General features: G+C 37.7%; 1 protein-coding gene across 1 annotated transcript in view; it reads left to right on the forward strand.

The window, feature by feature from the left end:
* The first annotated feature begins 386 nt into the window (after positions 1-386).
* TDRD1 (tudor domain containing 1) overlaps positions 387-26772 on the forward strand; it is a 34562-nt gene continuing 8176 nt past the window's right edge. Inside the window, exons 1-15 of the mRNA XM_032608604.1 lie at positions 387-648; positions 3023-3081; positions 7467-7611; positions 9049-9154; positions 9646-9709; positions 11189-11293; positions 11518-11700; positions 12213-12356; positions 12913-13081; positions 14846-14932; positions 15706-15873; positions 15993-16100; positions 20204-20446; positions 20803-20940; positions 23669-23779. Of these exons, the coding sequence (XP_032464495.1) occupies positions 387-648; positions 3023-3081; positions 7467-7611; positions 9049-9154; positions 9646-9709; positions 11189-11293; positions 11518-11700; positions 12213-12356; positions 12913-13081; positions 14846-14932; positions 15706-15873; positions 15993-16100; positions 20204-20446; positions 20803-20940; positions 23669-23779 (2092 nt within the window). The remainder of the gene's footprint in view (positions 649-3022; positions 3082-7466; positions 7612-9048; positions 9155-9645; positions 9710-11188; positions 11294-11517; positions 11701-12212; positions 12357-12912; positions 13082-14845; positions 14933-15705; positions 15874-15992; positions 16101-20203; positions 20447-20802; positions 20941-23668; positions 23780-26772) is intronic.

Consider the following 26772-nt stretch of genomic DNA (forward strand, 5'->3'; position numbering starts at 1 on the left):
TAAAACTTGATGGTCCTTTTCTATTCATGTTGTTTCCAGAAGCTTTTTAAAGTAAGGAATGGTGTCGAATCCAGAGATAACTCTTTCGATGTCTCTTGATTTGCCCGTTGTCGAATTCTGTTAAACTTGGAGTTTGTACTTAAAGAATCGTTCTTTTCTTGTGCCTGTAGAACGGGCTTTGATATCATGGTTACAGTTACATCTGCTTTGGAATCATTGATGAGAAAGAGCTGTTACATAAAGAGAAATCACCTGGCCCTGCAGTGCTTCTACTTTTGGAATTAAAAGTTGCCTTTTAAATACATTTCTTCCCTTAGACTTCTGTGAATGTTAAATTGCCGCTTGATATGATGTCAAGAAATAATTTGGAGGCATCTAGCTGTAAAATGACAGAGCCATTTAATTTTGAGAAAAATGAAAGCAAGCTTCCACCGCATGAGTCTTTAAGAAGTACCGGAGGACATCCTAACCATCCTAATTTCAGGTTGAAAAGCCCAGAGAATGGAAATAAAAAGAAAAATTTTTTGCTTTGTGAGCAAACCAAACAGTATCTGGCTAGTCAGGAGGACAATTCAGTATCTTCAAACTCTAGTGGCATCAGTGGAGAAGTGGCTGGATCCGAAGGAGACAGGATGATGCTGCCAACAGGTGAGTAAAACCTGTAGGCTTAATACTACTTGATTCTGATGGTTTCTTCGACTTATGGAAAGTATGTGTTAACTATACACCAGTGTGCTATTAACAGAACAGCCAAATGGCTAACTTACAGGATTTGCATATACATATTAATTTAGAAGGAAAAACCAGATGCCAACTAGCTACCTTTGGCTACATTAATCCCAGAAGGATTCCTGAGGAGAAAGTGTCTACAGACAAGCCTCCCTCCTCCCCACCTGCCCCAATCCAGAGACATACTGGGAATGTAGAAAGCAAACACTCTGGCTTTTTATGGGTGTTCTAAAGATTGGCCATATTCTAAAAATACTATGCAGATTTTATGCATGTAATAGCTCACAAAGGTATGTCTAAGATATTAACTTGTTTCATTTGATTTTTTAAATCATTCCTTTAGTCTTAATTCTAAAAGTCTGCTTTTTAAGGAGACTGGGGCCTGGTGGAATTAGCCTCTGAATGTGTATGAGATGTGATCTTTTAATATTATGGTGATGTAGTTCTCAGAGTATGGCCCTTGGGCCTCTGGAGTCACAACTATTTTCCTAATAATATTAAAACATTATTTGCTCTTTTTCACTGTGCTGACTTTATGCTGGTGGTGCAAAAGCAAAGGTGAGTAGACTCTGGCACCTTGTTAACTTTCCTTTAGCAGAGGTACCAGCTTGGGCTAGTGGTCATTGTTTTTCATTTTCATGCCCTTGAAGTTAAGACAAAACAACCCACAAGTGTCAGTTTTACTTAAGAATGCCCTTGATAGGGGCTTCCCTGGTGGCGCGGTGTTTGAGAGTCTGCCTGCCGATGCAGGGGACGCGGGTTCGAGCCCCGGTCCAGGAAGATCCCACATGCCGCGGAGCGGCTGGGCCCGTGAGCCATGGCCACTGAGCCTGCGCGTCCGGAGCCTGTGCTTCGCGACGGGAGAGGCCACAACGAGAGGCCCGCGTACCGCAAAAAAAAAAAAAAAAAAAGAATGCCCTTGATAAAGCAGTACAAATTTATTAATAAGTCTTGAGCCTTGTGTACAGGTAATTTTAGTGTTTTGTTTAACAAAATGGGAATTGCTCCTAACTTTTGCTGCTTACTGAAGTATGAAAAGCATGTGTGTGATTGAGTTGTGAGCTGAATGGAAACTCTTTTTCTTGGAACGTCATTTATAATTGAAAAGAATGACACACTGTGGTCATTCGGGCTTAGATATCTGGCAGTCATTTTCTCAAAAATGGACAAAGTGAGCCTGTCACGTCAAAGAAAACAGCTGACAGTATTTTGTTGCTAATGATAAAGTGTAAGCTTTCAAGCAAAAATGAGAATTTCAGGAAATGTGTATCTGCCACTCTGAGCTTGACAGCTTCCCAATACTTAAAAGACTTTTCTGGTGAGATGCATGGTGATATTAACACATAAGGTTTTTCGGTACTGTCTTATGAAATGTGTCAACATTTGGAAGATCTGCATAACTCAGGAGTTGCTCAATATTTTCCTGAAGACCAATGCATGATGCTCTGTAGTCCTGCATGGGTAAAAATCCATTTAAAGTACAAGATAAATCAATGGATTCTAATATAACAGTATGAAAAGTTTATTGATAACGGTTTTAGATTCCACATTGCAGCTGACCCTTAAACTACCACTTGAGTTTTGGTGTGAATTAAAGGAGAATATCCACAGTTACCTGAGAAGGCCATAAAATACAGCTCCTATTTGCAACCATGTATGTGTGTGAGGCCAGATTTACTTCACAGTTAAAGCAACATATCATAACAAATTGGATCCAAAAGCAGATATGAGAATCCAACTATCATTGGTTAAGCCAAACATTAAAGAGATGTGCAAAAATGTAAAACAGTGCCACTCTTCACACAATTTTTTTTTTTTTTGCTTTGGAAAATAGTTTTTAAAAAACCATGTCAACATGTAATGCATTTATTATTTTTAAGTAAATATATTTAAATGTTTAGTTTTAATTTCAACTACTAGTATTTGAAATTTCTAATACTTAGTTTTAATTTCTAATAATGCTAAATATTGATAGTTACAAGCTATGTAAACAAAAGCTCTTTGAGGTCCTCAGTAATTTCTAAGGGTATAGAGTCTGGAGTTCAAAAAGCTTGGTAACTTGTTGCCTTCGTGAATGGAGAAAAGGTCACAGTGAGGTATATAGTAGTCAAGGAAATTTCAAACAAATCCTTTTTTTTCATTAGGAAAAGTAGGGTGTTACTTATTTATAGTGTAACTTTAAGGTTATTATGGTATAGCTTTATTATCTGAATGTTACCTAATTATGTTACTGTACATTTTCAGGAATAAAGTAATATTTGACTTTTATTAGGCATTATGTTTTATATCCCAGGTAACTCTGTGTCACCATTAAATGTTGGAAATAATTCACCACCCAAAGAAGTAAATAGTGTAAGTTATTTATTTTTTTTCTATTTTGTGTTTTTGGATAAAAAATTCTAAACATGTTTTTTATATTGTGTTAATGAAGAATTACTCAATTTGCAGGTATTGTTCAAGGTCAGACTGTCTTATCTGTAGCCTAGTATCTTTTTAAAAATAAAATTCAACTTTTTCTATTTAGGTAATTATAGATTGACCTACAGTTGGAAGAAATAATAGAGATTCTTTGTAGCTTTTACCCAGTTGTTTCCTGTGGTAATAAGCTGAAGAGCTATAGTGTAATATTGCAGTCAGGCTATTGACATAATACAGGCAAGATACAGAACATTTCCATCACTCGAAGGATCCCTTCTGCACCTTTTTATGGTCACATCCACTTCCCTCCTGCCCCTACCCCCTTCTTAACCCCTGGCAGCCATTAATCTAATCCATATTTCCAAAACGTTGTCATTTCAAGGATGTTATATAAATGAAATCATAGAGTATGTACCTTTTGGGATTGGATTTTTTTCATTCAGCGTAATTCTCTGGAGATTCACCTAGATTGCTGTATGTATCAATAGTTCAATGCTTTTTATTGCCGAGTAGTATTCTGTGGCTTATGTAAACATTCTCCCATTGAAATACATCTGGATTGTTCCCAGTTTCTGGCTATTATAACTAAAACTGCTGTAAACATTCATGTGTAAGGTTTTACGTGAACATGAGTTTTTAATTTTCGTTTTTGCTCTAGGATAAATGCCCAGGAGTGCATTTTTGGGTCATATAGTAGTTGCATATTTAGTTTTTTAAGAAGCTGCCAAAGTGTTTTCCAGAGTGGCTATACCATTTTATATTCCCGTTGAGAATGTATGAGTGATCCAGATTCTCTGCACCCAGCATCCTCACCAGCATTTGGTGGTGTTCGTATTTTTAGTTTCCCTTTTGTCACATTTGTGTAGTGATAGCTCATTGTGGTTTTGTTTGACTAATGGCTAATGATAAACATCTTTTCATGTGCTTATTTGCCATCTGTGTATCCTTTTTGGTGAAATGTTCTCCATGTCTTTGTCCATTTTCTAATTTGGATTGTTTATTTTTTTACTGCCAAGTTTTGCAAGTTCTTTATATATTACAGATTCTAGTGCTTTGTCAAATATGTGATTTACAAATATTTTTTCCCAGTTTCCAGCTTGTCTTTTTATTCTCTTAACAAGATGTTTAGCAGAGCAAAAGTTTTTAGCTAGGTCCTGGTCAATTTTTCCTTTTATGGATTATACTTTTGGTGTCAAGTCTAAGAACTTTTTGCTGCTATAGATGCAGAAAATTTTGGGGTTTTTTTCCCCCCAAAGTTTGTAGTTTTATATTTAAATTTGTGATCCATTTTGAGTTAATTATAAGTTGTGAGACTTAGGTTGAGGTTAATTTTTTTTTGGCTAGGGATGTCCAATTCTGCAGCACCATTTGTTGAAAATGTTATCTTTCCTCCACTGAATTGCTTTTGCACTTTTGTCGGAAATTAGCTGGGCTAATTTGTGTGGGTCTATTCTGGATTCTCATTTCTTTTCCACTGATCTGTGGGTCTTTCCCTCCACCAATACCACACAGTACTGGAGCTATGATGGTCAGTCTTGAAGTTGGGTACAGTGATGCCTCCCACTTTCCGTTTCTTTTTTCAAAATCATTTAATCTAGTTTCCTTCCTTTCCAGTATACATTTTAGAACAATCTTGTTTGTATCTACGAAAAATCTTGCTGGAATTTTGATAGGAATTGTATTAAGCCTGTATATCAATTTGAAAATTGTTGACATCTTTGCTGTGGTGAATCTTCCAATTAACACAATCTGTCTCCCAATTTATTTAGATATTCTTTTATTTCTTTCACTTTGTGGTTTGCAGCTTACCACCTGTGCACGTTTTGTTAGATTTACACCTAAGTATTGTTTTTTGAGTGATTGTAAATGCTGTTATATATTTTATTTCATGTGTCCTCACGTTCATTGCTAATATATAAAAATATGGTTGATTTCACATGTTTATCTTGCATCCTGTGACCTTCCAGGAGTCACTTATTCTAGGAATTTTTTTGTAGACTGCTTGCAGTTTTCTACATAGACAATTATATCATCTGCCAATAAAAGACAGTTTTATTTCTTCCTTTTTAAAATATATGGTTTTAATTTCCCTTTCTTGCTTTATTGCACTGACTAGAACTTCTAGCATTATGTTAAGAGTGGTGACAGTGGACATATTTGTTTCCAAACCTAGGGGGAAAGCACTGAGTCTTTTTACTGTTGAGTATAATGTTAGCTATAGAATTTTTGCAGACGATCTTTATCAAGTTGATGAAGTTTTCTCTATTCCTACTTTTCTGAGAGTTTATATCATGAATAGGTATTGAAATTTTTAAGATGCTTTTTCTTCATCCATTGATATTGTTGTGATTTTTTTCCTCCTTTAGCCTGTTAGTTTGGTGAATTGCATTGATATATATTTTTTTAATTTAACCAGTCTTACATCCCTGGAATAAGCCCCAGTTGGTCATGGTGTATAATTATTTTTTTATATGTTGCTGAATTATATCTGATATTGTTTCGATGAGGATTTTTTACATCCATTTTCATGAGAGAGCTTGGTCTGTGATTTTCTCTTTTTTATTGTCTTTGTATAGTTTGGGTATCAAGGTAATATTAGTTTTCTGGAATAGAGATTATATAGAGTTGGTGTTAAATAATTCTTTAAACATTTGGTAGTATTCTCCGGTGGTAAAAACCATATGGGCTTGGGGATTTATTTTGGGGGGAGTTTTAAAATTATGATTCAGTTTCCTTAATATTTATAAGGCTATTCAAATTATTTCATATTGTGATAATTTGTGATTTTTCAGGAATTGGTCCATTTTGCTTACATTGTGAAGTCTACATAGAGTTGTTCGAAGTATTCCATTATCATTTTTATATCTTCATGGTCTGTAGTAATATATCCCTTATTTCATTCCTGATATCGGTAATTTCTGCCTCTGATTTCTTCATTGTTAGTCTTGCTAGAGATTTATCAATTTTGTTCATCTTTTCAAAGGACCAGGTCTTGTTTCACTGATTTTTTTCCTCCAAGTTTTTATTTTTAATTACATTGATTTCTGCTTTTATCTTTATCGTTTCCTTCCTCTGCTTGCTTTGGGCATGTTTTGTTCTTATTGTTTAGGTTCTTGAGATGAGAACTTACATTATTAATTTGAGACTTGACCTCTTTTCTAGTATGTGACTTTAGAGCTATAAATTTCTGTCTTGGCGATACTTTGTGTCCCACAAATTTGATATGTTGTAATTTTATTTTCTTTTAGTTCAGTGTATTTTTAAAACATTTCCCTGAGACATCCTCTTTGACTCATGCATTATTTAGAAGTGTATTGTCTAGTTTCCAAATGTTTGGAGATTATCTGTTCTCATTCTGTTACTGATTTCTAGTGTAAGTCCATTGTGGTTGAATAACTGTCTGTATGATTTAAATTCTTTTAAATTGGTTGAAGTTTGTTCTATGGCCCAGGATGTTCTTGGCTGGACAAGGGTGGGAGTTCAGCTTCCCAGCATCCTTACTGCTCCCCCCCCCCCATATCCTCTCTACTTAACACGAGGTGGAGGGAGGATTAGAGGTGGAAGGGTTTGGAGACACTCCACTCATTACTATTGAATGGTGGTGGAAAATCCTGACTGTCCACTAGGTTTCCTCTTAACACCACCCCAATGGTGCTGGTAGTTGGGGGGCATGGGGGACACTCTTTACTGTCAGGCAGAAGTCCATGCTCCCCATGCAGTCTCCACAGGGAGACCCCACGCGGATGAAGTGCTGGCTCCGTACTCTGTTGGCTTTCTCTGATATCACCCAAGTGGGAGAGAGGGGCACCTCACTGTAGCCTGGTGAAGGTGGAGGTCTAGGCTCCCCAGTCTACCTTTGCTGGTGGGATGGGGCCACAGTTTTTTCTGCGGCAACTGTCTGGAGTAGAGCAGTTACTGATAAAGTTTTTCTGTCTGGCTGGGCCATAGCTTTCCTGGTCTTTTGGCTAGAGAGAGCAAGCGAGCAGGCTTTTTGTTGGGGCTTTTATCGTCTGTGCCTTTGGGTGTTTCTGACTTCTCCAGCACCGCATCTGGGATATATGAGGCAGAATAAAAACTCTGGGGACTCACTGCCATGTCCTTCTCTGGGTGCCAAGTTCCTAGCCTGTCTGCTGCCTTCCTTCAGTGTCACTGTATGTTTATTTTACATATAAGTCCAAGGTTTTTAGTTGTACTTAATGGTAGGAGTAAGGGAAAGTACATCTATCTTGTCTTCTCGGCAGAGGAAGTCCCAAATCTAATATTTAACAAACAAAACATTATTACCAAGTTTTAATACTGCTATTCTCTTTTCTTAATAGAAGACTAGCAATAATGTGTCTCCTGCAAAATCAAAAAAAGTACACCAGTTGGTTGAGAGTTCCTTGTCCATAAATGATCCAGCACTCTTCAGCTCATTAGGACCTCCTCTTCAGTCGACAACTTGCCATTGCTGTGGTCTGTTTGGTAAGCATATCGCTCTCAGATGCCTGTTGGATTATTCCTTTACACATTTGAAAAATATTTTTATTATGCAAAACATTAAATATAAACAGAAGAGTATATATAAATCATATACCCATTTCCCAGCTTCAACAGCTGCCAACATCCTACCATTCTTGTTCATCCATGCTTTTTTTTTTTTTTTTTTTTTGCAGTACACGGGCCTCTCACTGTTGCGGCCTCTCCCGTTGTGGAGCACAGGCTCCGGATGCGCAGGCTCAGCAGCCATGGCTCACGGGCCTAGCCGCTCCGCAGCATGTGGGATCTTCCTGGACCAGGGCACGAGCCCGTGTCCCCTGCATCGGCAGGCGGACTCTCAACCACTGAGCCACCAGGGAAGCCCCATGCTTCTTTACTTGATTATTTTTTATACTTTTTTTGAGATAAAACATGCTTGCACTGAAAGGCACAAACTCATAGCCCAATCAAGATGAAGAATACTTCCATCTTCTCAGAATGTTCCCTCATGTCCCTTCCCAGTCACTATACCCCCCAGAGGCAACCACTGTTGTTGTTTCACCATAAATTAATTTTACCAGTTACAGAATTTCTTGTAAATGGAATCATACAATATAGACTCTGTGGGAAGCTTTTCCTGTTCAGAAAATATTTCTGAGTTTAATCCATGTTTTTGCATGTACATTAATTTTTTTGTTCGTTGCTGAGTAGCATTTCATTACATGATATCACAAAGTGTATATCTGTTCTGTTGAACATTTCGCTTGTGTCCAGCTTTTGGCTATTATGAATAGAGCTCTCTACACATTTTTGCATAAGTCTTTGTGTGGACGTATGTTCTCGTTTCTTTTGGGTACAAACCTAGGGGTAGGATTGCTGAGTCAAAAGGTAAGTGTATGCTTAACTTTATAAGAAAAAGCCAAACCGTTTTCCAAAGTAGTTGTCCCATTTTGTATTCCCACTGGGAGTGAGTTCTGGTTGGTCCACATCTTTGTCAACATTTGGTGTTTTCAGTCCTTTTAATTTTAGCCCTTCTCATGGATGTGTAGTGGTATCTCCCTGTGGTGTTTTTGTTTTGTTTTGTTTTGTTTTTTGCGGTACGCGGGCCTCTCACTGTTGTGGCCTCTCCCGTTGCGGAGCACAGGCTCCGGATGTGCAGGCTCAGCGGCCATGGGTCACGGGCCCAGCTGCTCCGCGGCATGTGGGATCCTCCCGGACCGGGGCACGAACCCGTGTCCCCTGCATCGGCAGGCGGACTCTCAACCACTGCGCCACCAGGGAAGCCCTATAAATTCAGTTTTAACACCTAATCATAAACAGCATAATCCTCTTCACATATTCTCCTTGATATGATTAATAGAATGACGTCTTTGAAACGGTCTTGTTCCTTCCAACAAATATTTGCAATAAAACACTGGTGGTGTCATGGGCTGTGTTCTGTAGGGCCGCTGAGGTGCTCACAGTGCAAGCAGACGTACTACTGCTCTGTCACATGCCAGAGAAGGGACTGGGCAGCCCACAGCATCGTGTGCAAACCTGTTCAGCAGAAGTAAGTGTGATTTTTTTTTTTTACATTCATTAGAGAATATTTTAAAATACGGGTTTTTTTTTTTTTGGTAGTATAAGGATCAAATCAGGTAAGCAGGCCATAACTATGTAAAAGTTGTTGCTTTTTACTTTTTTATTTAAGTATAACATAAAGTATACAAATCTGAAGTGAACAGCACTACAATTTTTGATCCCCAAAACTCTGTTTTAAGTAATGTAGGTATTTTCTCCATTTTGCAGATAGGGAAACTGAGGCTTGGAGATTGTGGCTATCTCCCTTTCATTAGGTGGCTTTTGGAAGAAGCACACCTGTGCACAGGGCAGACCCTTGCATAGCCGGCATGGGGTTGTTTTACTTTGTTACTACTGTGATTCTTTCTGGAAGAAGCTGTTTTGCTCTTTCTGGATTTTGTTGAGAATTTAACATTATTGTGGCCCTTACTTTTAATTGGTTCTGTGCTGTAAGTATTATAATTGGTTACTTTATTTCAGTTTCCACAAACTTGAAGATAATAAATCACCTTTTGAAACAAAGAACATGGAAGTGAAAAAAGAGGTATGATATACTTACTTTCTCTTTGCCTTTAGAGTGAATTTTTAATGACTCCCTTTATTTTGAAATAAGAGGACCTAAGCTAAATAAAATATTTATGACTTATTTCTCCATTTCACCAGTGTTTGTTTATTCCTGTTGAATAAATCTGTACACCCTAGTGATAGATTTGGTGAGCGTTGGGGGTCTGTGAGAACTGTTTATGCCCAGCTTTTTCCGAAAAGGACTTGAGATGGCTGTGTCTCGCTGTAGGTGGACTACTGAGAAAGTTGTCTCTTTGTAGTCCCTGCGTGCACATACTCTCTAGCTTTGTGTACTGGATTCTAATAGGGCCCTGTTATCTAAGGAGCACCTTTTCCTGTTAATACCTTTCTTCCATGTAGATAACTGTATGGGGTAAATCATTTGCAATCTGGAAAGTATCAGTGATGTCCAACTCATATTTTATAGGTAAATTTTAGCTTTCTCTAGCTGGTCCTAGCTTCTACTTAAAAAAAAAAAAAAATCCATTCCTATAAAAATGTTAACAAGTGAAAACTTAAAACACTACCCTCCCCACCCCCTTTTTTAAAAAGTAAACTCAACATTGCCATCACCATCATGGCCTGATTCTCGGGTGATCCCAGTGCTATGCACACTGCCTATGGACAGTACGTTTTAGTGACCCTAGAAGACGTATGTTATTTCTCTACACCCTCATTCAAACCTGGGAGTCAGGCTGTTTTGACCTCGGTTCTAGCAAATAGTGGCCATGGTATCATTTATTTTATTTTATGTTATTTTTAATTATTTTTTATTTATTTATTTATTTTTATTTTTATTATAAATTTATTTATTTATTTTTGGCTGTGTTGGGTCTTCGTCTCTGTGTGAGGGACTTCTCTATTTGTGGCAAGCGGGGGCCACTCTTCATCACGGTGCACGGGCCTCTCACTGTCGCGGCCTCTCCCGTTGCGGAGCACAGGCTCCAGACGCGCAGGCTCAGCAGTTGTGGCTCACGGGCCCAGTTGCTCCGCGGCACGTGGGATCCTCCCAGACCAGGGCTCGAACCCGTATCCCCTGCATTGGCAGGCAGACTCTCAACCACTGCGCCACCAGGGAAGCCCTATTTATTTATTTTTGACTGCATTGGCTTTTCGTTGCTACATGTGGGCTTTCTCTAGTTGCAGCGATTGTGGGCTACTCTTGGTTGTGGTGCACGGGCTTCTCATTGCAGTGGCTTCTCTTGTTGCAGAGCATGGGCTCTAGATGCACGGGCTCAGTAGTTGTGGCTCACAGGCTCTAGAGCGCAGTCTGAGTAGTTGTGGCCCACGGGCTTAGTTGCTCTGCAGCAGGTGGGATCTTCCCAGACCAGGGATCAAACCTGTGTCCCCTGCATTGGCAGGTGGATTCTTAACCACTGTGCCACCAGGGAAGTCCGGCCATGGTATCATTTAAACATGTGCTTGTAAGTAACTCACTTAATGTGTTTTTTCAAACCAGAGTGACTGTCCTCTTGGAGTTACTAAAGAAAGAGCCATTTGTGCTGATAAAATAATGTTTTCTGATTTGAGAAGCCTACAACTCAGGAAAAGCATGGAAATAAAGGTATTTGTTGTTTAATTTCCATAGACAGAGATCCAAAGAACTGTAGATTTTTATTTCCTTGTTTCCTGTGTTTGGGTTTATAAGACAGCTCCAAAATACAACTGAAATTGATAAAGATTGCAAAAACTTGTCTACAGTACTTTTTGTATCTTGTTATAAAGCTTTACAAAATTAACATTTGCTTTGTTCTCAGTGAGTTACCGCAACTTTTTTGTCTTTGAAAGGGTATAGTTACTGAATTCAAACACCCAGGTGACTTTTATGTGCAGTTACGTTCTTCAGAAGTTTTAGAATACATGAACCAACTGTCTGCGAGCTTAAAGGAAACATATGCAAATAAGGCACATGAAGAAGATTATATTCCTGTAAAGGGGGAAGTTTGTGTTGCCAAGTACACTGTTGATCAGGTAACCCCTAATGAAATATTTAACAAGATATTTTAATTTACTTTGGTCCTATCAGCTTGACACCAGAGCTTTTAATGATGCATTAGATGGCTTGAGGTGAGACTCTGGTCACACTGCTGTTTCTCTTCCTCAGTCAGGAGTCCACGTCTGTTTGCTTACTTCCTCCCTGCCAGAGGCCACTCCAGCTCTGCATGTAGGCTCCTCAGTTGCTGGGTACAGAGTGATTGCTAGTCCTAGAGCTTGTGTTTATCCGTGTAGCTGAGGCATTAGTGTGTCACAGAGTCCGCTGGGCTAGAATAGCCTGGGAATTGTTGTGTATATTAAAGCATCTAAAATGGACAAATTTGGGGATTTCTGAGCCAGATTCTTAGGAAATTAAGCTAACTTGTTAATAGAGTATCTCAGAACAGAACAGTAACTTTTCCTTTGCATGTTCTGTAGATTGAGAGTTTTTAAACCTAAGATTGTGAAATGCTGTTTAGAAGCAGAATACCGTTATATTTCACTTTCAGACCTGGAACAGAGTAATAATACAAGATGTTGATGTGCTGCAGAAGAAGGCACAAGTCTTATATATTGATTATGGAAATGAAGAAATAATTCCAGTAAACAGAATTCACCAACTAAACAGAAAAATTGACTTGTTTCCTCCTTGTGTAAGTCTCTTTTACTTTTTGAATTCCTAATAGCATCCCAAAGGAGCTGTTTTTAATGTTTTGATGGACATAATATTTGTGTGTTTGTTGCCATGGTTATTATGAGAAAGGACCTATTGGTGTATCTTTCACTATGTAGAGAAACAATCATGGACTTTCTTGGCTCCATTTTATTAGGCATTACTTAGTTAAGTACTGCCTCAGGTAGGAAACTTAGCATTTTTAGGGACATCTTATCAATCTGCTCTTTAAAAACAATCATTTTTATATTTATTACATTATTTGGAAGCAACTTGAATTTATGTGTAATTGAAGGATAATAACCATCCTTTGATTGATTTCTCAAGCTTAAAGTCCCAAAAGGAAAAGCATTGTGGATAGAATATCAAGAGAGACAAATAATTATTCATAAAATTGTTTATCGGATTAGTACTTGAAGATTTTTGATGAATATTCAGCATGAAATACATTGTCTTTAAAAAAATCTTTGCATAATTAATTAGAAAAAAGTCACTTTCAAATACTAATTTTTAGTAACTTGTGTAAAATCTTTCAGGCCGTAAAATGCTTTGTAGCCAATGTTATCCCAGCAGAGGGGAATTGGAGCAATGATTGTATCAAAACTATTAAATCACTGTTAATGCAGCAGTACTGCTCTCTGAAGGTTGTGGACATCTTAAAAGAAGTGATTTCCTTTGCTGTGGATGTTATGCTGACAAGTTCAGGTAAGATCTGAATCTTTCTTTTTTTTTTTTTTTAATTTTATTTATTTATTTATGACTGTGTTGGTCTTCGTTTCTGTGCGCAGGCTTTCTCTAGTTGTGGTGAGTGGGGGCCACTCTTCATCGCCGTGTACGGGCCTCTCACTGTCGCGGCCTCTCTTGTTGCAGAGCACAGGCTCCAGACCTGCAGGCTCAGTAATTGTGGCTCACGGGCCCCATTGCTCTGCGGCATGTGGGATCCTCCCAGACCAGGGCTCGAACCCGTGTCCCCTGCGTTGGCAGGCAGATTCTCAGCCACTGCGCCACCAGGGAAGCCCTGAACCTTTCTTTTTAAATGGAGCACTTAATATGTTATTTAGTGCCCACCTATTACTCAGAGAAGAAATAGAAACATGAAGTGAGACCAAGTAAGCCCCACTCTGGAGTCATTCAGATTGTGACGGGAAATATGGCCTTGGCTCTGCTCTTGCAGTTGGCAGTTTATCAAAGACAAGGCAAAAGTTTATAGAATTTGGTACATTAAAAGGCTAGATCTAGACTTATTATGGGAAAACTCTAGTATCTTTTTAATACAGCCATTATAATATCCCTGATTTCTACTCATTTACTGGGAAAATTCAGGAATTTTTCTGTGAATTTGTCCATCCTTACCATCAGTGCTTTTTCTTTGAACAACCTTCACAGAACTGTATTTGGTTAGCATTAAGCCCATAAGCACATAGTATTTAAGTTGTGGAAATGGAAGCAGTTTGGAATCCTGTTCTTCCTTTATGGCTTTGTACATATTTAAAAAGTGACTTCTGACAGTGTGCTTATAATTGCCTCTTGGTTTCTAAGGTGGTATTACTCTTCTATTGCTTGAGACCCATCATTGGTTGATTACTTGGTAGAAAATTCAGTTAATCCTGTTGTGAAATTGAGTATAAAATCTCTGTGTTTTGTTTCTTTGCTATGTATGTTCCATGTTGTGACTTGAGCTTTTGGATACTGTTTGAGGGAACTTGAAGTTTATGTGGCTGCTGGTTGACACTTGATTCAGCCATACTTTATGTCTGAGATGAAGTAGTCTTATGTCTTAAATTTATTTTTTCTTATAAATGGTGATCATTCTAAGCATGCCAGTGAGGTGGTAACTAAATCTTCCATGTTATTCGTAATTTTTAAGTGAAATATTTTTATTAAATTTTTTGTTAAGTGATGATGGGGATTTTGACTCAATTTTTTCTAATAAATTTATTTATTTTTATTTTTGGCTGCATTGGGTCTTTGTTGCTGCAGGTGGGCTTCCTCTAGTTGCAGCGAGTGGGGGCTACTCTTTGTGGCGGTGCATGGGCTTCTCATTGCAGTGGCTTCTCATTGCAGAGCACAGGCTCTAGGTGCGCGGGCTTCAGTAGTTGTGGCACACGGGCTCAGTAGTTGTGGCTTGTGGGCTCTAGAGTACATGCTCAGTAGTTGTGGTGCACAGGCTTAGTTGCTCCGCGGCATGTGGGATCTTTCTGGACCAGGGCACGAACCCGTGTCCCCTGCATTGGCAGGCAGATTCTTAACCACTGCACCACCAGGGAAGCCCCTTGACTCAATTTTTAAAGCTGAAAATTAATAAACTATATTTTACACATAGAAACTGAACTAGTAAAAAATATGCTGGTGTGCCAATAGCTATAATCTTTAAATCATGTGATTGATTCATTTCTTTTGTATTTATTCTTTTCCTCTAATACTTAGTATAATATCTCAATGGAAATATGTTCTCTTAATCACTTTTAGGAAAATTCTTAGACCATGTGCTCATAGAAATGGGATATGGCTTGAAACCCAAGGGACAAAATTCTAAGAAGCAAAGTGCAGATTCAAGTGAGTATACAGATTAATATTGAACGGTGTAGTGATTTTAGTTATTGAGGAAGTTATTGTCTCTTGTCTGTATTCCTAGAGTACTGCCTATATAAAATCCCTGAAACATCAAGCTTGGGTGAGACAGCTCTGCTGAACAGTTCTCAGGAGTTTTTTTGGCCATCTGGAGGAGAAAACTCAATACTTACTGGTCTAAAAGTTATCACGCTTGAAATTGTAAATGATGGTGGTGTCCTAGGGAGAGTGTAAAGTGAGAGAAGTGAACCTGAGCTTACAATACCAAGGGAGAAGCTGTGATGGGAGAGGTGGAAAGAGAACAGGGAAAATGTTGCCAGAATAACAGAAGAGTAAATGTTCTGGGAAGGAGTCATCAGCAATAATAAATGCTGCAAAGGGGTCCAGTGGAAGGAACAAAATCCCCCCAGCAGTATCTGCTTCACTAAGGCACTGTGGAGGTGCCTTCAGGGAGCGTATTCTGTGGGCAGTATACGCCCACATGGAGAAGAGATTATAAAACGGTGGCAGGATCGCAGAGTGCAGTGGGGGCCCTGGGAAGGGCACCTGACCCAGATTTGGAGGAAAGCCTTTCACAGTGACATCATACTGAGCAGGAAATACTCAAGTTGCTGGGAGATTTGGGAATATGTTCTGGGAAAAAAGACCAGCATGTATGTATTAAGGCCTAGAAGTGTGAAAGAGCACAGTTAGGCCTGAGAAACTGGAAAATTGGATTAATGAAACCAAAAAGACTTATATTTCTGCTTTTTGATAAGGTGATCTTGAAGATGTCAGGAAAATCACAGCTGAAAACAAAACTATTATAGACAGAAGTGGCCTAATCCCCAAAGTGTTGACTTTGAATGTAGGTGATGAGTTTTGCGGTGTGGTCGCCCACATTCAGACTCCAGAAGACTTCTTTTGTCAACGACTACAAAGTGGGCGTAAGTAAATCTTGATTTGTGTTATCAATATAACATACATCAAGAGACTCAGCATGCAGATATGCAGATAACGTGTAAACTTGTATTTCTTTAGTTTAAGATGTGATCTGTATCCACAGATAAGCTCGCTGAACTTCAGGCGTCACTTACTGCGTACTGCAGTCAAGTGTCTCCACGCTCTGATTTTTATCCAACCATTGGTGATATCTGCTGTGCTCAGTTCTCTGGTAAGGAAAAGAGAGTATTATTGAATTTTTTACTTACAGTTAAGTACCAAGAAATGAACCAATCTTCGTTTTGCATTGATGGCTGCATTTGAAGTTTGAGTAGTGCACCAATGATGTTTTTAAGTGTTCCAATTAAACTGAATCCAAGTGTGTAAGGGAGGAGGAGGATCTGTAAATGCTGCGGGGGTGGGGGTGATGGAGGTTTTTATTTTACCAGCCCTTTAGTTCTGGAGACTGATACAGACATTTGTTTATATCAGTGTGGGAATGTGGAACCTCCCAGGGTCATGTCTTGGCCAGTTTTCTTTGGAACAGCAAGAGTGTCTGGAGGCACATAGCTGTTGTGGCCCGGCCTCTGTAGCTGCACAGATGATGACCCTCTGATGACTGGGTTCAGTTCTCTGCTGAAGGGAGGACCAGTGGCCTCACAGGAGGGGAGAGACAGGTAGGCCTCCGGTAAATCTGTGGCTTGGTTAGTGGAGTCTGGTTGACTCATACTGCCAGGTATTCTAAAATTGATCAAGACCTAATGGATTCACTCACGTGACCAGGACATGTTCCCTTGTCCTAATGAGTTAACTGTCCACTAGAGGGATTAAGCATTTAATAAATAAATAATGACAAGCATACAACATGAGTTACCTAGAAAGGGGTGAATAAAGGTGACATTTCAGGAGTTGAAAGCTTCTGATAAGGAAAAGTAGGAATGGTGAATAAGCATGCATAGTTCAGTAAAGCTTGATGTTACATGAAAATAGAATCTACAAATGACCATCTAAATTGAGGAGGAAAAAGTTTTGTTTATATCTACATTGGAAAATCATTTCAGATTGAGTCTCTCCTATTTTTAGAGGATGACCAGTGGTACCGTGCCTCTGTTTTGGCTTATGCTTCTGAGGAATCTGTACTGGTCGGATATGTAGACTATGGAAACTTTGAAATCCTTAGTTTGACAAGACTTTGCCCCATAACTCCGAAGTTGTTGGAATTGCCAATGCAAGCTATTAAGTGTGTGCTGGCAGGTATGTAATTTTTATAGTTCCTGTATTCTTAAAATATTGAAACCTAAAGTTAAGAGCATTAGAATTGAAATTAAACTAGTGAGTAGATCAGGGAATGTGTTTAGCTATAACTTACCTCAGTACAAAAACAATCCTTAATGGAACATTTAGGAAATACAGATGACTATTTTGCTATCTGTAATAAAATGAAGTTGAATATACCTGTGTTTATGAAGTTGAGTATTCTTTTTTGTTATTTATAGAACCTGCATTATCAATACATATCACAGAAGCCTGTCAATTGCATGAATTAGGGGGAAACTGCTTTTGAAAGCAAGAACATTAACGATCATATGCTTAGAAATCACTGTATATGTAACATGTCCCGCTAGGAGCAGGAGCTTCTTTCCAGTGTAAAAGATTAGCTTCTACAACTTTTCATTCACATGCACCATAACTTAACTAGTATCCAGTTATCAGAAGGATATTTCCAAGATCCTGCTACTAGCAGTGTTCTTTTAACTACATTTTTTAGCCTATCCAAGATCATATCCTTAGGAAGAGGTACAAACTACTGTGTATAAAATAAGTAAGCTATAGGGATGTATAGTACAGCACAGGGAATATAACCAATATTCTATAATAACTTTAAGTGGAGCATAATCTGTAATCTATAAAAATACTGAATCACTGCATTGTACACCTAAAACTAATACAGTATTGTAAATCAAATATACTTCAATTAAAAATTAATCATCTTTTTTAAAAAACTAATTTTTTTAGTTCCTTGGGATAGGTTGCAAAACGCACTTACATTTGCAAAAATACCACCTTAGGTGGAATGGAGGTGTCAGTGGGTATGCTTTTCATGTTTGTGATACACATTATGATTGTTCCCTAGAAAAGGTAGAACTAGTTTACACACCTACCAGAAACGTAGTAGGGAGTCAGTTCCTTGACACATTGGTGTACCAAATATTGGGTGGGCCAAAAGGTTCGTTTGTTTTTTTCCGTAAGATGGCTCTAGTGGCACTTAGTTTTCTTTAACTTCACTGGAAACAATTTTGTTAGATTGTATGTGACAGCTGTCATATCAGCGTGCATTTATAAAAAGACTTTTCAAAATTGGTGAATTTTTGTGTAGCCGTTTTAATATTGAAGGTGGAAGAAAAACAACTTTTTTGGCATATTATGCTTTATTCTTTCAAGAAAGGTAAAAATGCAACTGAAATGCACAAAAAGATTTGTGGAGAAGGTGCTGTGACTGATTAAATGTGTCAAAAGTGGTTAGTGAAGTTTCGTGCTGGAGATTTCTCTCTGGACGATGCTCCACGGTTGGGTAGACCAGTTGAAGTTGATAGCGGTCAAATCAGAAAACAATAATTGAGGACAATCAACGTTATACCACGCGGGAGAGAGCTGACATACTCAAAATACCCAAATTGAGTGCTGAAAATCATTTGCACCAGCTTGGTTATGTGAATTGCTTTGATGTTTGGGTTCCACATAAGTTAAGCGAAAAAAACCTTCTTGACCATATTTCCGCATTCAATTCTTTACTGAAACGTAATGAAAATGTTCCGTTTTTAAAACAAATTGTGACGGGCAATGAAAAGTGGATACTGTACAATAATGTGGAACGGAAGAAATCATGGGGCAAGCGAAATGAACCACCACTAACCACACCAAAGGCCAGTCTTCATCCAAAGAAGGTGATGTTGTGTACGTGGTGGGATTGGAAGGGAGTCCTGTATCAGGAGCTCCTTCCGGAAAACCAAAGGATTAATTCCAACAAGTACTGCTGCCAGTTAGACCAATTGAAAGCAGCACTCGACGAACAGCATCCAGAATTACTCAACGGAAAACGCATAATCTTCCATCAGCATAACGCAAGACCACATGTTTCTTTGATGACCAGTTAAAAACCGTTACAGCTTGCCTGGGAAGTTCCGATTCATCTGCTGTATTCACCAGATATTGCACCTTCAGATTTCCATTTATTTCGGTATTTACAAAATTCTCTTAATGGAAAAAATGTCAATTCCCTGGAAGACTGTAAAAGATACCTGGAACAGTTCTTTGCTCAAAAAGATAAAAAGTTTTGGGAAGATGGAATTATGAAGTTGCCTGAAAAATGACAGAAGGTGTGGAACAAAAGGGTGAATATGTTGTTCAATAAAGGTCTTAAGTGAAAATGAAAAATGTCTTTTATTTTAAAAACTGAAGGTACTTTTGTCCTGCCCAATAGATATTTCTGTATTGTTTCATCTTGGCCAATTTTGATAAGCTAAAAACTAAATCATTTTAATTTGCTTCATTACCAGTGAGACTGGATGTTTTTTCATAAGTTACTTGGCTCTTAATTTTATGAAATGACTTGGTATAACTTTGGGGTTGTTGATTTGTAAGTGCCCTTTCAGTAAATGCTACAGATGTCTCAGACGTCAGTATTAGTGACCGGTGTTTCTTCCTGGATTGTTTGATACTTTTGTTTTTGATTTTTTTAACAACCTTATTGACATAATTTATATACCATAAAAGTCACTGTTTTAGGGAATTCTCTGGCAGTCCAGTGGTTAAGACTCCGCTCTTTCACTGCCAAGGACGTGGGTTTGATCCCTGGTTGGGGAACTAAGATCCTGCAAGCCGCACAGCACAGCCAAAAAAATAAATAAAAACAGTGTTTTAGGTATACAATTCAGTGATTTTTAGTAATTTACCGAGTTGTACAGCCATCACCATAATCCAGTTTTGGAATATTTCCATCACCTCCCCTGAGATCTCTTGTGCCCATTTATATATAGTTAATCGTAGCTTCCTAGGCAACCATTAATCTACTTTCGGTCTTCTAGATTTGCCTCTTTGGACATTTTGTATCAATGGATTTATGATGGTTTGTTTATATAGAAATATAGAAGCGTTTTACAGACTTTTTCTTAATAATTTTGCCTTCATTTTCGTGTTTAGAAAATCCTTCTCAGATGGGACTTTCTGGTTCCAGTGTTTGTCATAGAGTCCTTAAGTTTGTGGAAATTAGGAGCTAAATTTGTAAAGGCTTGCAATAAGAAAGATTTTAACATTCTTTTAAAAATTCTTTGTTAGGAGTAAAGCCATCATTAGGAATTTGGACTCCAGAAGCTATTTATCTGATGAGAAAAATTGTACAGAACAAAATGATCACAGTGAAAGTGGTGGACCAGTTGGAAAACAGTTCCCTGGTGGAACTTATGGATAGGTCTGTGATGCCCCACATCAGTGTCACCAGAGTGCTCATCGATGCAGGCTTTGCCGTGGGGGACAAGGGGGTAGTGACAGTTAAGCCCAGTGACATGAAAGAAGCCAGTGGTAAGTAAATTGTCCACCAGATAATGTCCGTGCTGGAATTCAGGTGGCTTTGTGAATGTATGGGTTCTCATACTTTAAACAAGAATTGATGTTGAGTACCTTTTGTCCTTTTAAACCAAGCATTCATCTAAAGAGTGTGTTTGGGTCACTGGCAGCTGAAGGTCGATGAGAAATGTGAATTTGGAATTCAGTGAGGTAGTAATGGTTAATTCTCATGCTAATTAACTTTCCTGCAAAGTCACTAAGAAAGTCATTGGACATTCAGTTCTTCAAAAGCAGACTCTTTATCTAGCAGCCCTGCCTCCAACTCCCTGCTCTGGCCATTTGTTTTGCAAATCGTCCATTTATTTTCACAGTTCCCTCGGGTGTAGAAGCAGAAATCAGTCTGTTGGAGTGGACGTGGGTTGAACTTGCTGTTGATCAGACAGTAGATGTTGTGGTCTGTGTGGTGTATAGTCCTGGAGAATTTTACTGCCATGTGCTTAAAGAGGATGGTAAGTTGACTCTTACTTACTTCTTTTTACAGTACACTGGCATAGATAATAGGTCAAGATAAGTTTGTTATTGGGTGGTGAAACTGTTCTCTTTCCAGTAAAGGCCAAGTGGGTATTTGTACTTTCAAGAAAGATTTGGTTTTACTTGGTTGCCTTTTATTCCATTGTAAGACATTATTTTCTGTTTTCAATAGTCTCTGTTTAAACCAGCTTAGATTTCACAGAATGTCTCCTAAATTCATTTTTGAAAAATTTTAATTGTTGATCTCATTGACGTATGACATACATACAGATAAGTGCACAAATACGAGTGCAGCATAACAAATTATCACAAAGTCAAAACCTTGCATGACCAACCTCTGGTTACCAGTAACCCGGAAGTTTGCTTCATGTCTGCTGACAATCACTGCCACTTCTTTCTTTCAGAAGTAAATATGATCGTGCCTTCTAATAATAGCATAGATTAGTTTTTCCCATTATGAACTTTATATAAATGGAATCATACAATATGTACTCTTCTGTGCCTTGTTGCTTTTTTTTTTCCACATTTGTGAGTTTGGACCATCATTTTCACGTGTGACTGTAGCTCGTTTTTTGTTGCTGCATAGTGATCCGTTGTGTGAATGTACTGCAATTTACTGTTCCTTTCTACTCTTGGACATTTGGGTTATTTCTAGTTCTGAGCTATAAAATGTTGGTAAGAATATTTTCATACAAATTTAGCGCACATGCATTTCCATTGAACATGTACCTAGGAATGAAATTAGTGGCCAGATCTTAAAGGGTATGTGTGTTTTCAGCTCTGATCAATGAATGCTAAAGAGTTTCCAAAGTGATCATGGCAGTTGTTGGTTTGAGAATTCTAGTTGCTCCACATCCTCACAAACACTTTGTATTTTCCGTCTTTTTCCCTTGAGCCATTCTGGTGAGCATCATTGATTTTAACCTCTCTAAGTTTTGGGTTTTCTCTCTGTCAAATAAGGATGTTACCCTAGATAACTAAGTTCCTGACTGGCTCCCAACTTGTGAGATTTGTCATCCCTTCATACAGAATCATCTGGTAGATAGGCTACTATTTTAAAATATTCGCCACTTATTTTCATAAGTGATTGTACAAGCATATAGTACAAATTTTAAAGTTACAAAAGAGAATATAGTGAAAAGTTAAGTTTCCCAGTTCCTCTTCTCAGATTTCTAAATATCCTTCCAGTTCCTTTTCTCAATGTTCTTAATATCTTTCCACAGTTGCTCTATACATATGCTTGTATGAGTATATATATTCCTTTTTATGTAGGCATAAATGGTAAAATAAATAATATTTGCACTTTGCCTTTTTCTCCCACTCTGTCTTGGATATCACTTCACATAGTATTTCCTCCGTTCTTTTTAAAATATACTTTTAATTTTGGAATAATTTTAGATTTACAGAAAAGTTGCCAAGATAGTACAGAGAGTTCCTGTATACCCCTAGTTTTCTCTATAGTACCACGATTATGTAAGATGTTAACATTTGTTACAGCTTAAGAGACCCACATTGGTAAATGTCTATGAACTAACCTCCAGACTTTATCTGGGTTTCGCTAGATGTCTTTTCCATTTCTGGTAATGGCCTTTTTCTGTTCCAGGGTACCACATCACTGTACGTCCTCATTCCTTTTCATGGTTACATGGTATTCCTCTGGGTGGGTTTACCCTAATTTAGTTAACCTAGGTACAGCTACAGTTAAAGGATTCCTGTGTACAAGTATTTATCACTAAAAACAATTCTTGTAATCTGTGATTTTATTCTGAGACTATATCCTTGAGACAAATTCCTAAAATTGTACAATAGTTATTAAGTCAAAGGATATGTGTGCTTGGGCTCTTGAGAGAGTGCCCTCAAGAGGTCATCCAGGCTGATTTCCACCATCAGTGTATGAAAGTGCCCTCTCCCACACCATTTCCTGCAGTGTGTCCTTAAACTTTCTTATTTTGACTAATCTGAAAGGTGACAATTCTAACTCGATACAACTTAATTTCCATTTCTGTGAATGGGTCTTTGCCACATATTTAAAAGATATTTTTCTTTTACTTCTGTAGTGTTCAGATCCCTTTACTTGGCATTTTAAAGCTCTCCACGGTCTGTATCTTTCCAAGCACATCTCTGGTGTTCTTCTTCAGTGATCTACCTTTCCATTCCTCTTCTCTGCCAGACTGCTCCCAGCAAGTGTTTTTTTGGCTGCTTAATTTGGTACTTTGCCTCAGAGCCGTTTCTTTTTCTGGAATTACCCTCTCCTTTTCTAGCAAACAAGTCATACTTCAGATTTCTCTATAAAGCCTTTAGTGCACAGAGCTCACCTCTCTGAAAGTCCTTAGCAGACACTATCTGTGCCAACCATTTAGTAATTACATATACTCCTTCAGGACAGCTTATATGTAACTTCCTTTCTTGTGCAGTGTTTCCTGGTCCACATGCAAAGCTCATGCTCTAGCATACTGACAACAATGCCATCACCATGGCTCTGTGCCCAGTAAATTGTTGGTATGGGGTTTACTGAGAGTATTAACTAAATAATGACTTATTTGCCCAATTTCTCAATAAGGAGAAGGGAGAGGTATTTGGCGTACTTTATAGTTGCTTGGGGATATGCCTGGGTTTTTATGATCAAAACACTTTCCAACTTTAAATGAAAATCTGTTACTCTGCATGTTTTTAAAATATTAAACACTATGTGTATTGTGTTTTCAGCTCTAAAGAAACTCAGTGACTTGAACAAATTGGTAGCAGAATATTGCCAGCAGAAGTTGCCTAATAATTTTAAGGCAGAAGTAGGGCAACCTTGTTGTGCTTTTTTTGTAGGTAAGTTGCAGTTGGCACAATATTGACTATATTAGAATCTTTTATTTCTTGACTTTCAAACCTCATTTTTAGTGTATTTTCTTCCTGATGTTTAAGCAGTTATTTTTCATAATCAAAAGTGAATGCTTAAAATACCGTGGTTTTTTTTGTTCTTCTCTCTTTGTAACAAGGAGACTCCAAATGATATGTTCTTACCTAACTTTGTCAAATGCTTTTCTTTCCAGAATTTCTGATAATATTAAAAGCTAGAGAGTGGGAAACCTGTTCACTGCAGATTCATTGTTTCTTCTGGTCACCCTGTGCATGTTTATTTTGAAAATATGTTTGATGAAGCACCTTAATTTCATTGCATGTTTTTCTGTTTATTTTTTCTATTATTTACCAAGTAACAAGTGAAACAATCTCATTAGTGGTGAGAATATTATAAGTCTTCCAGTTTGACAAATATCAAGTTTATTAAGTCTTTGCTTCACTTAATATTCTGCTTATTGGTTAGGTTATGAATGAAATCTTTATAGTAGATGTAAAAGTGTGATGCTATAAAAACTTCGGTGATATTCTAAGAATGAATTTTGAGAATCCTCCTTCTAGGGATTTCTGAATTAAAAACTAAAGGTGTTGTCTGGGAAGAGAAATATATTAGCTACTTTAGACAAAGAATGGTCTTTTTCAAGATAAAAATTTCAAACCTTAATAGAAGGGAAATATTCCATGTTACAAATTTTGTGTTAAATCTAGGTGATGGTAATTGGTATCGTGCTTTAGTCAAGGAAATCTTATCAAATGGAAACGTTAAAGTACAGTTTGTGGATTATGGAAACATTGAAGAAGTTACTGCAGATGAACTCCAAATGATCCCATCCAAATTTTTAAAACTTCCATTTCAGGGGATACAGTGCTGGCTAGTAGGTATGGTGCAGAGTAAGAAATTTTCTCAACTGTCTTCTAATACTTAGAGTACATAAATTTCTCAGTATTAATATATTTATAATTTTAATATTTTGTGTAAGTTATTTTCTGTTTCATATTATAAAATTTAGAAACATATATTTAAAGATACTGGCCAGAATGTACAGTGTTGATGTCAAAGTAAGGAAGCAGCTGCTTTTCTATACTTATGATAGGAGTGAAAACCGATGCTTTCTTTTGGAGACATTTTGTAGGATTCCTTAAGAGCCTCAAATATTCTTACCGTTTGTCTTAGCAAGTTTACTTCTAATAATTCATCCTAAAGAAATAATCATGTTATTTCACAAAGTTCACCTACATGGAAATTCATTACACTGCTGTTAATAATAGCAAAACAACCTAAATAGCCAATAGTAGAGGCTTGGTTAAATGAGGATCCATATAATGGGTAGTGGTAGTACCTATTTCATAGGTTTGTTGTGAGGATTATTAAATTAATGTTTAGATCAGGGTCTGTCTGGCACTCAAAGTTCTATTAAGTGTTCGTTCTTATTACACAGTCGTTAAAATGTTAAGTATGTGTTGATGTGAAGACTAGTTCATGATTTAAGTGAAGGAAGCAAGTTATGAAAGAGATGGCAGGATGGCATTGTGATTAAGAGGACAGATTAGAAGCAGCTCTGCTGCCTACTAGCTGTGAGACCTTAGGTAAACTGTTTAAACTCTATGCTTCCTTTTCCTCATCTGGAAAATAACGGTACCTTCCTCAAAAAGGCATTAAGGATAAAAGAGATACAATGCATAAAGCACTGAATAGTGCCTAACATTATAACTATTTTTATTATTATAAAAATTTCTTTATAAAAGAATTATGAGTATATATGTTCATGTGTGTATTTCCATATGCACATAAAGATTATGAAAGATTGGATACCAAAATGTTAATAGTGATCATGTCTAGAAGCATTAGATGCTTTTTATTTTTCCTTTTGCCTGTTTAATTTCTACTTATTTTACACTAAGTGTGTTCTGGATTATTGTTTTTAATCACCATGTTTTATGTCAGTGTTTCTTAAAATATGACCCCTCCACCCCACAGCCAGTAGTATCAACATGAGAACTTGTTAAAAATGCAGATTCTTAGTCCCTATCCAAGACCTACTACTAAATTGGAAACTCTAGGGTGGGGCCCCAAAATCTGTTTTCACAAGCCCTCTACATAATACGTATGCACACTCACATTTGAGAACCACTGTTACGAAAATAAGGGTATAAGCCAAAGTTATCCCAGAAAGATAATTTTTGGTTAAATAATTAAATATGATATTTTGAAATTATCATTGGAAGACTGTTCACAAAGGTGCAAGTGTAGGTTTAACATCTTTTACCAGAACAGTTGATAACTCATCATCGTGTATGTAACCATAGTGGCTTCTAAAAGAAATAATAATTCTACTTTTGCCTATTGGGAAAAATGCCAGGTGAAGATAAGTTAGTGAGGAAAGTGCAGACGGATCCTGAGCCTCCTAAAACAGTAGTATATTTGTAGGTGCATTGTCTGCAACTCAGGCACTGAGGATGTAGATACATAATTGATTATGGAGAAAAGATACTCAAAACCACTGACCTGAATGGTAGACTTGGGAAGGGTCCAGTCCTGGATATTATTGAGGCAAAAAGTGCAACTTTGGGGCACAGAATTCTTACTTTTTTTATTTTTATACTCCACATCTTTATTTATTTTTATTTTTTTTATACTCCACATATTTATTGGAGTATAATTGCTTTACAATGGTGTGTTAGTTTCTGCTTTATAACAAAGTGAATCAGTTATACATATACATATGGTCCCATATCTCTTCCCTCTTGCGTCTCCCTCCCTCCCACCCTCCCTATCCCACCCCTCTAGGTGGTCACAAACCACCGAGCTGATCTCCCTGTGCTATGTGGCTGCTTCCCACTAGCTAGCTATTTTATGTTTGTTAGTGTATATATGTCCCTGCCACTCTCTCGCTTTGTCACAGCTTACCCTTCCCCCTCCCCATATCCTCAAGTCCATTCTCTAGTAGGTCTGTGTCTTTATT

Source organism: Phocoena sinus, chromosome 16, assembly GCF_008692025.1.
Source record: "Phocoena sinus isolate mPhoSin1 chromosome 16, mPhoSin1.pri, whole genome shotgun sequence".
In the NCBI taxonomy this organism is placed as follows: domain Eukaryota; kingdom Metazoa; phylum Chordata; class Mammalia; order Artiodactyla; family Phocoenidae; genus Phocoena; species Phocoena sinus.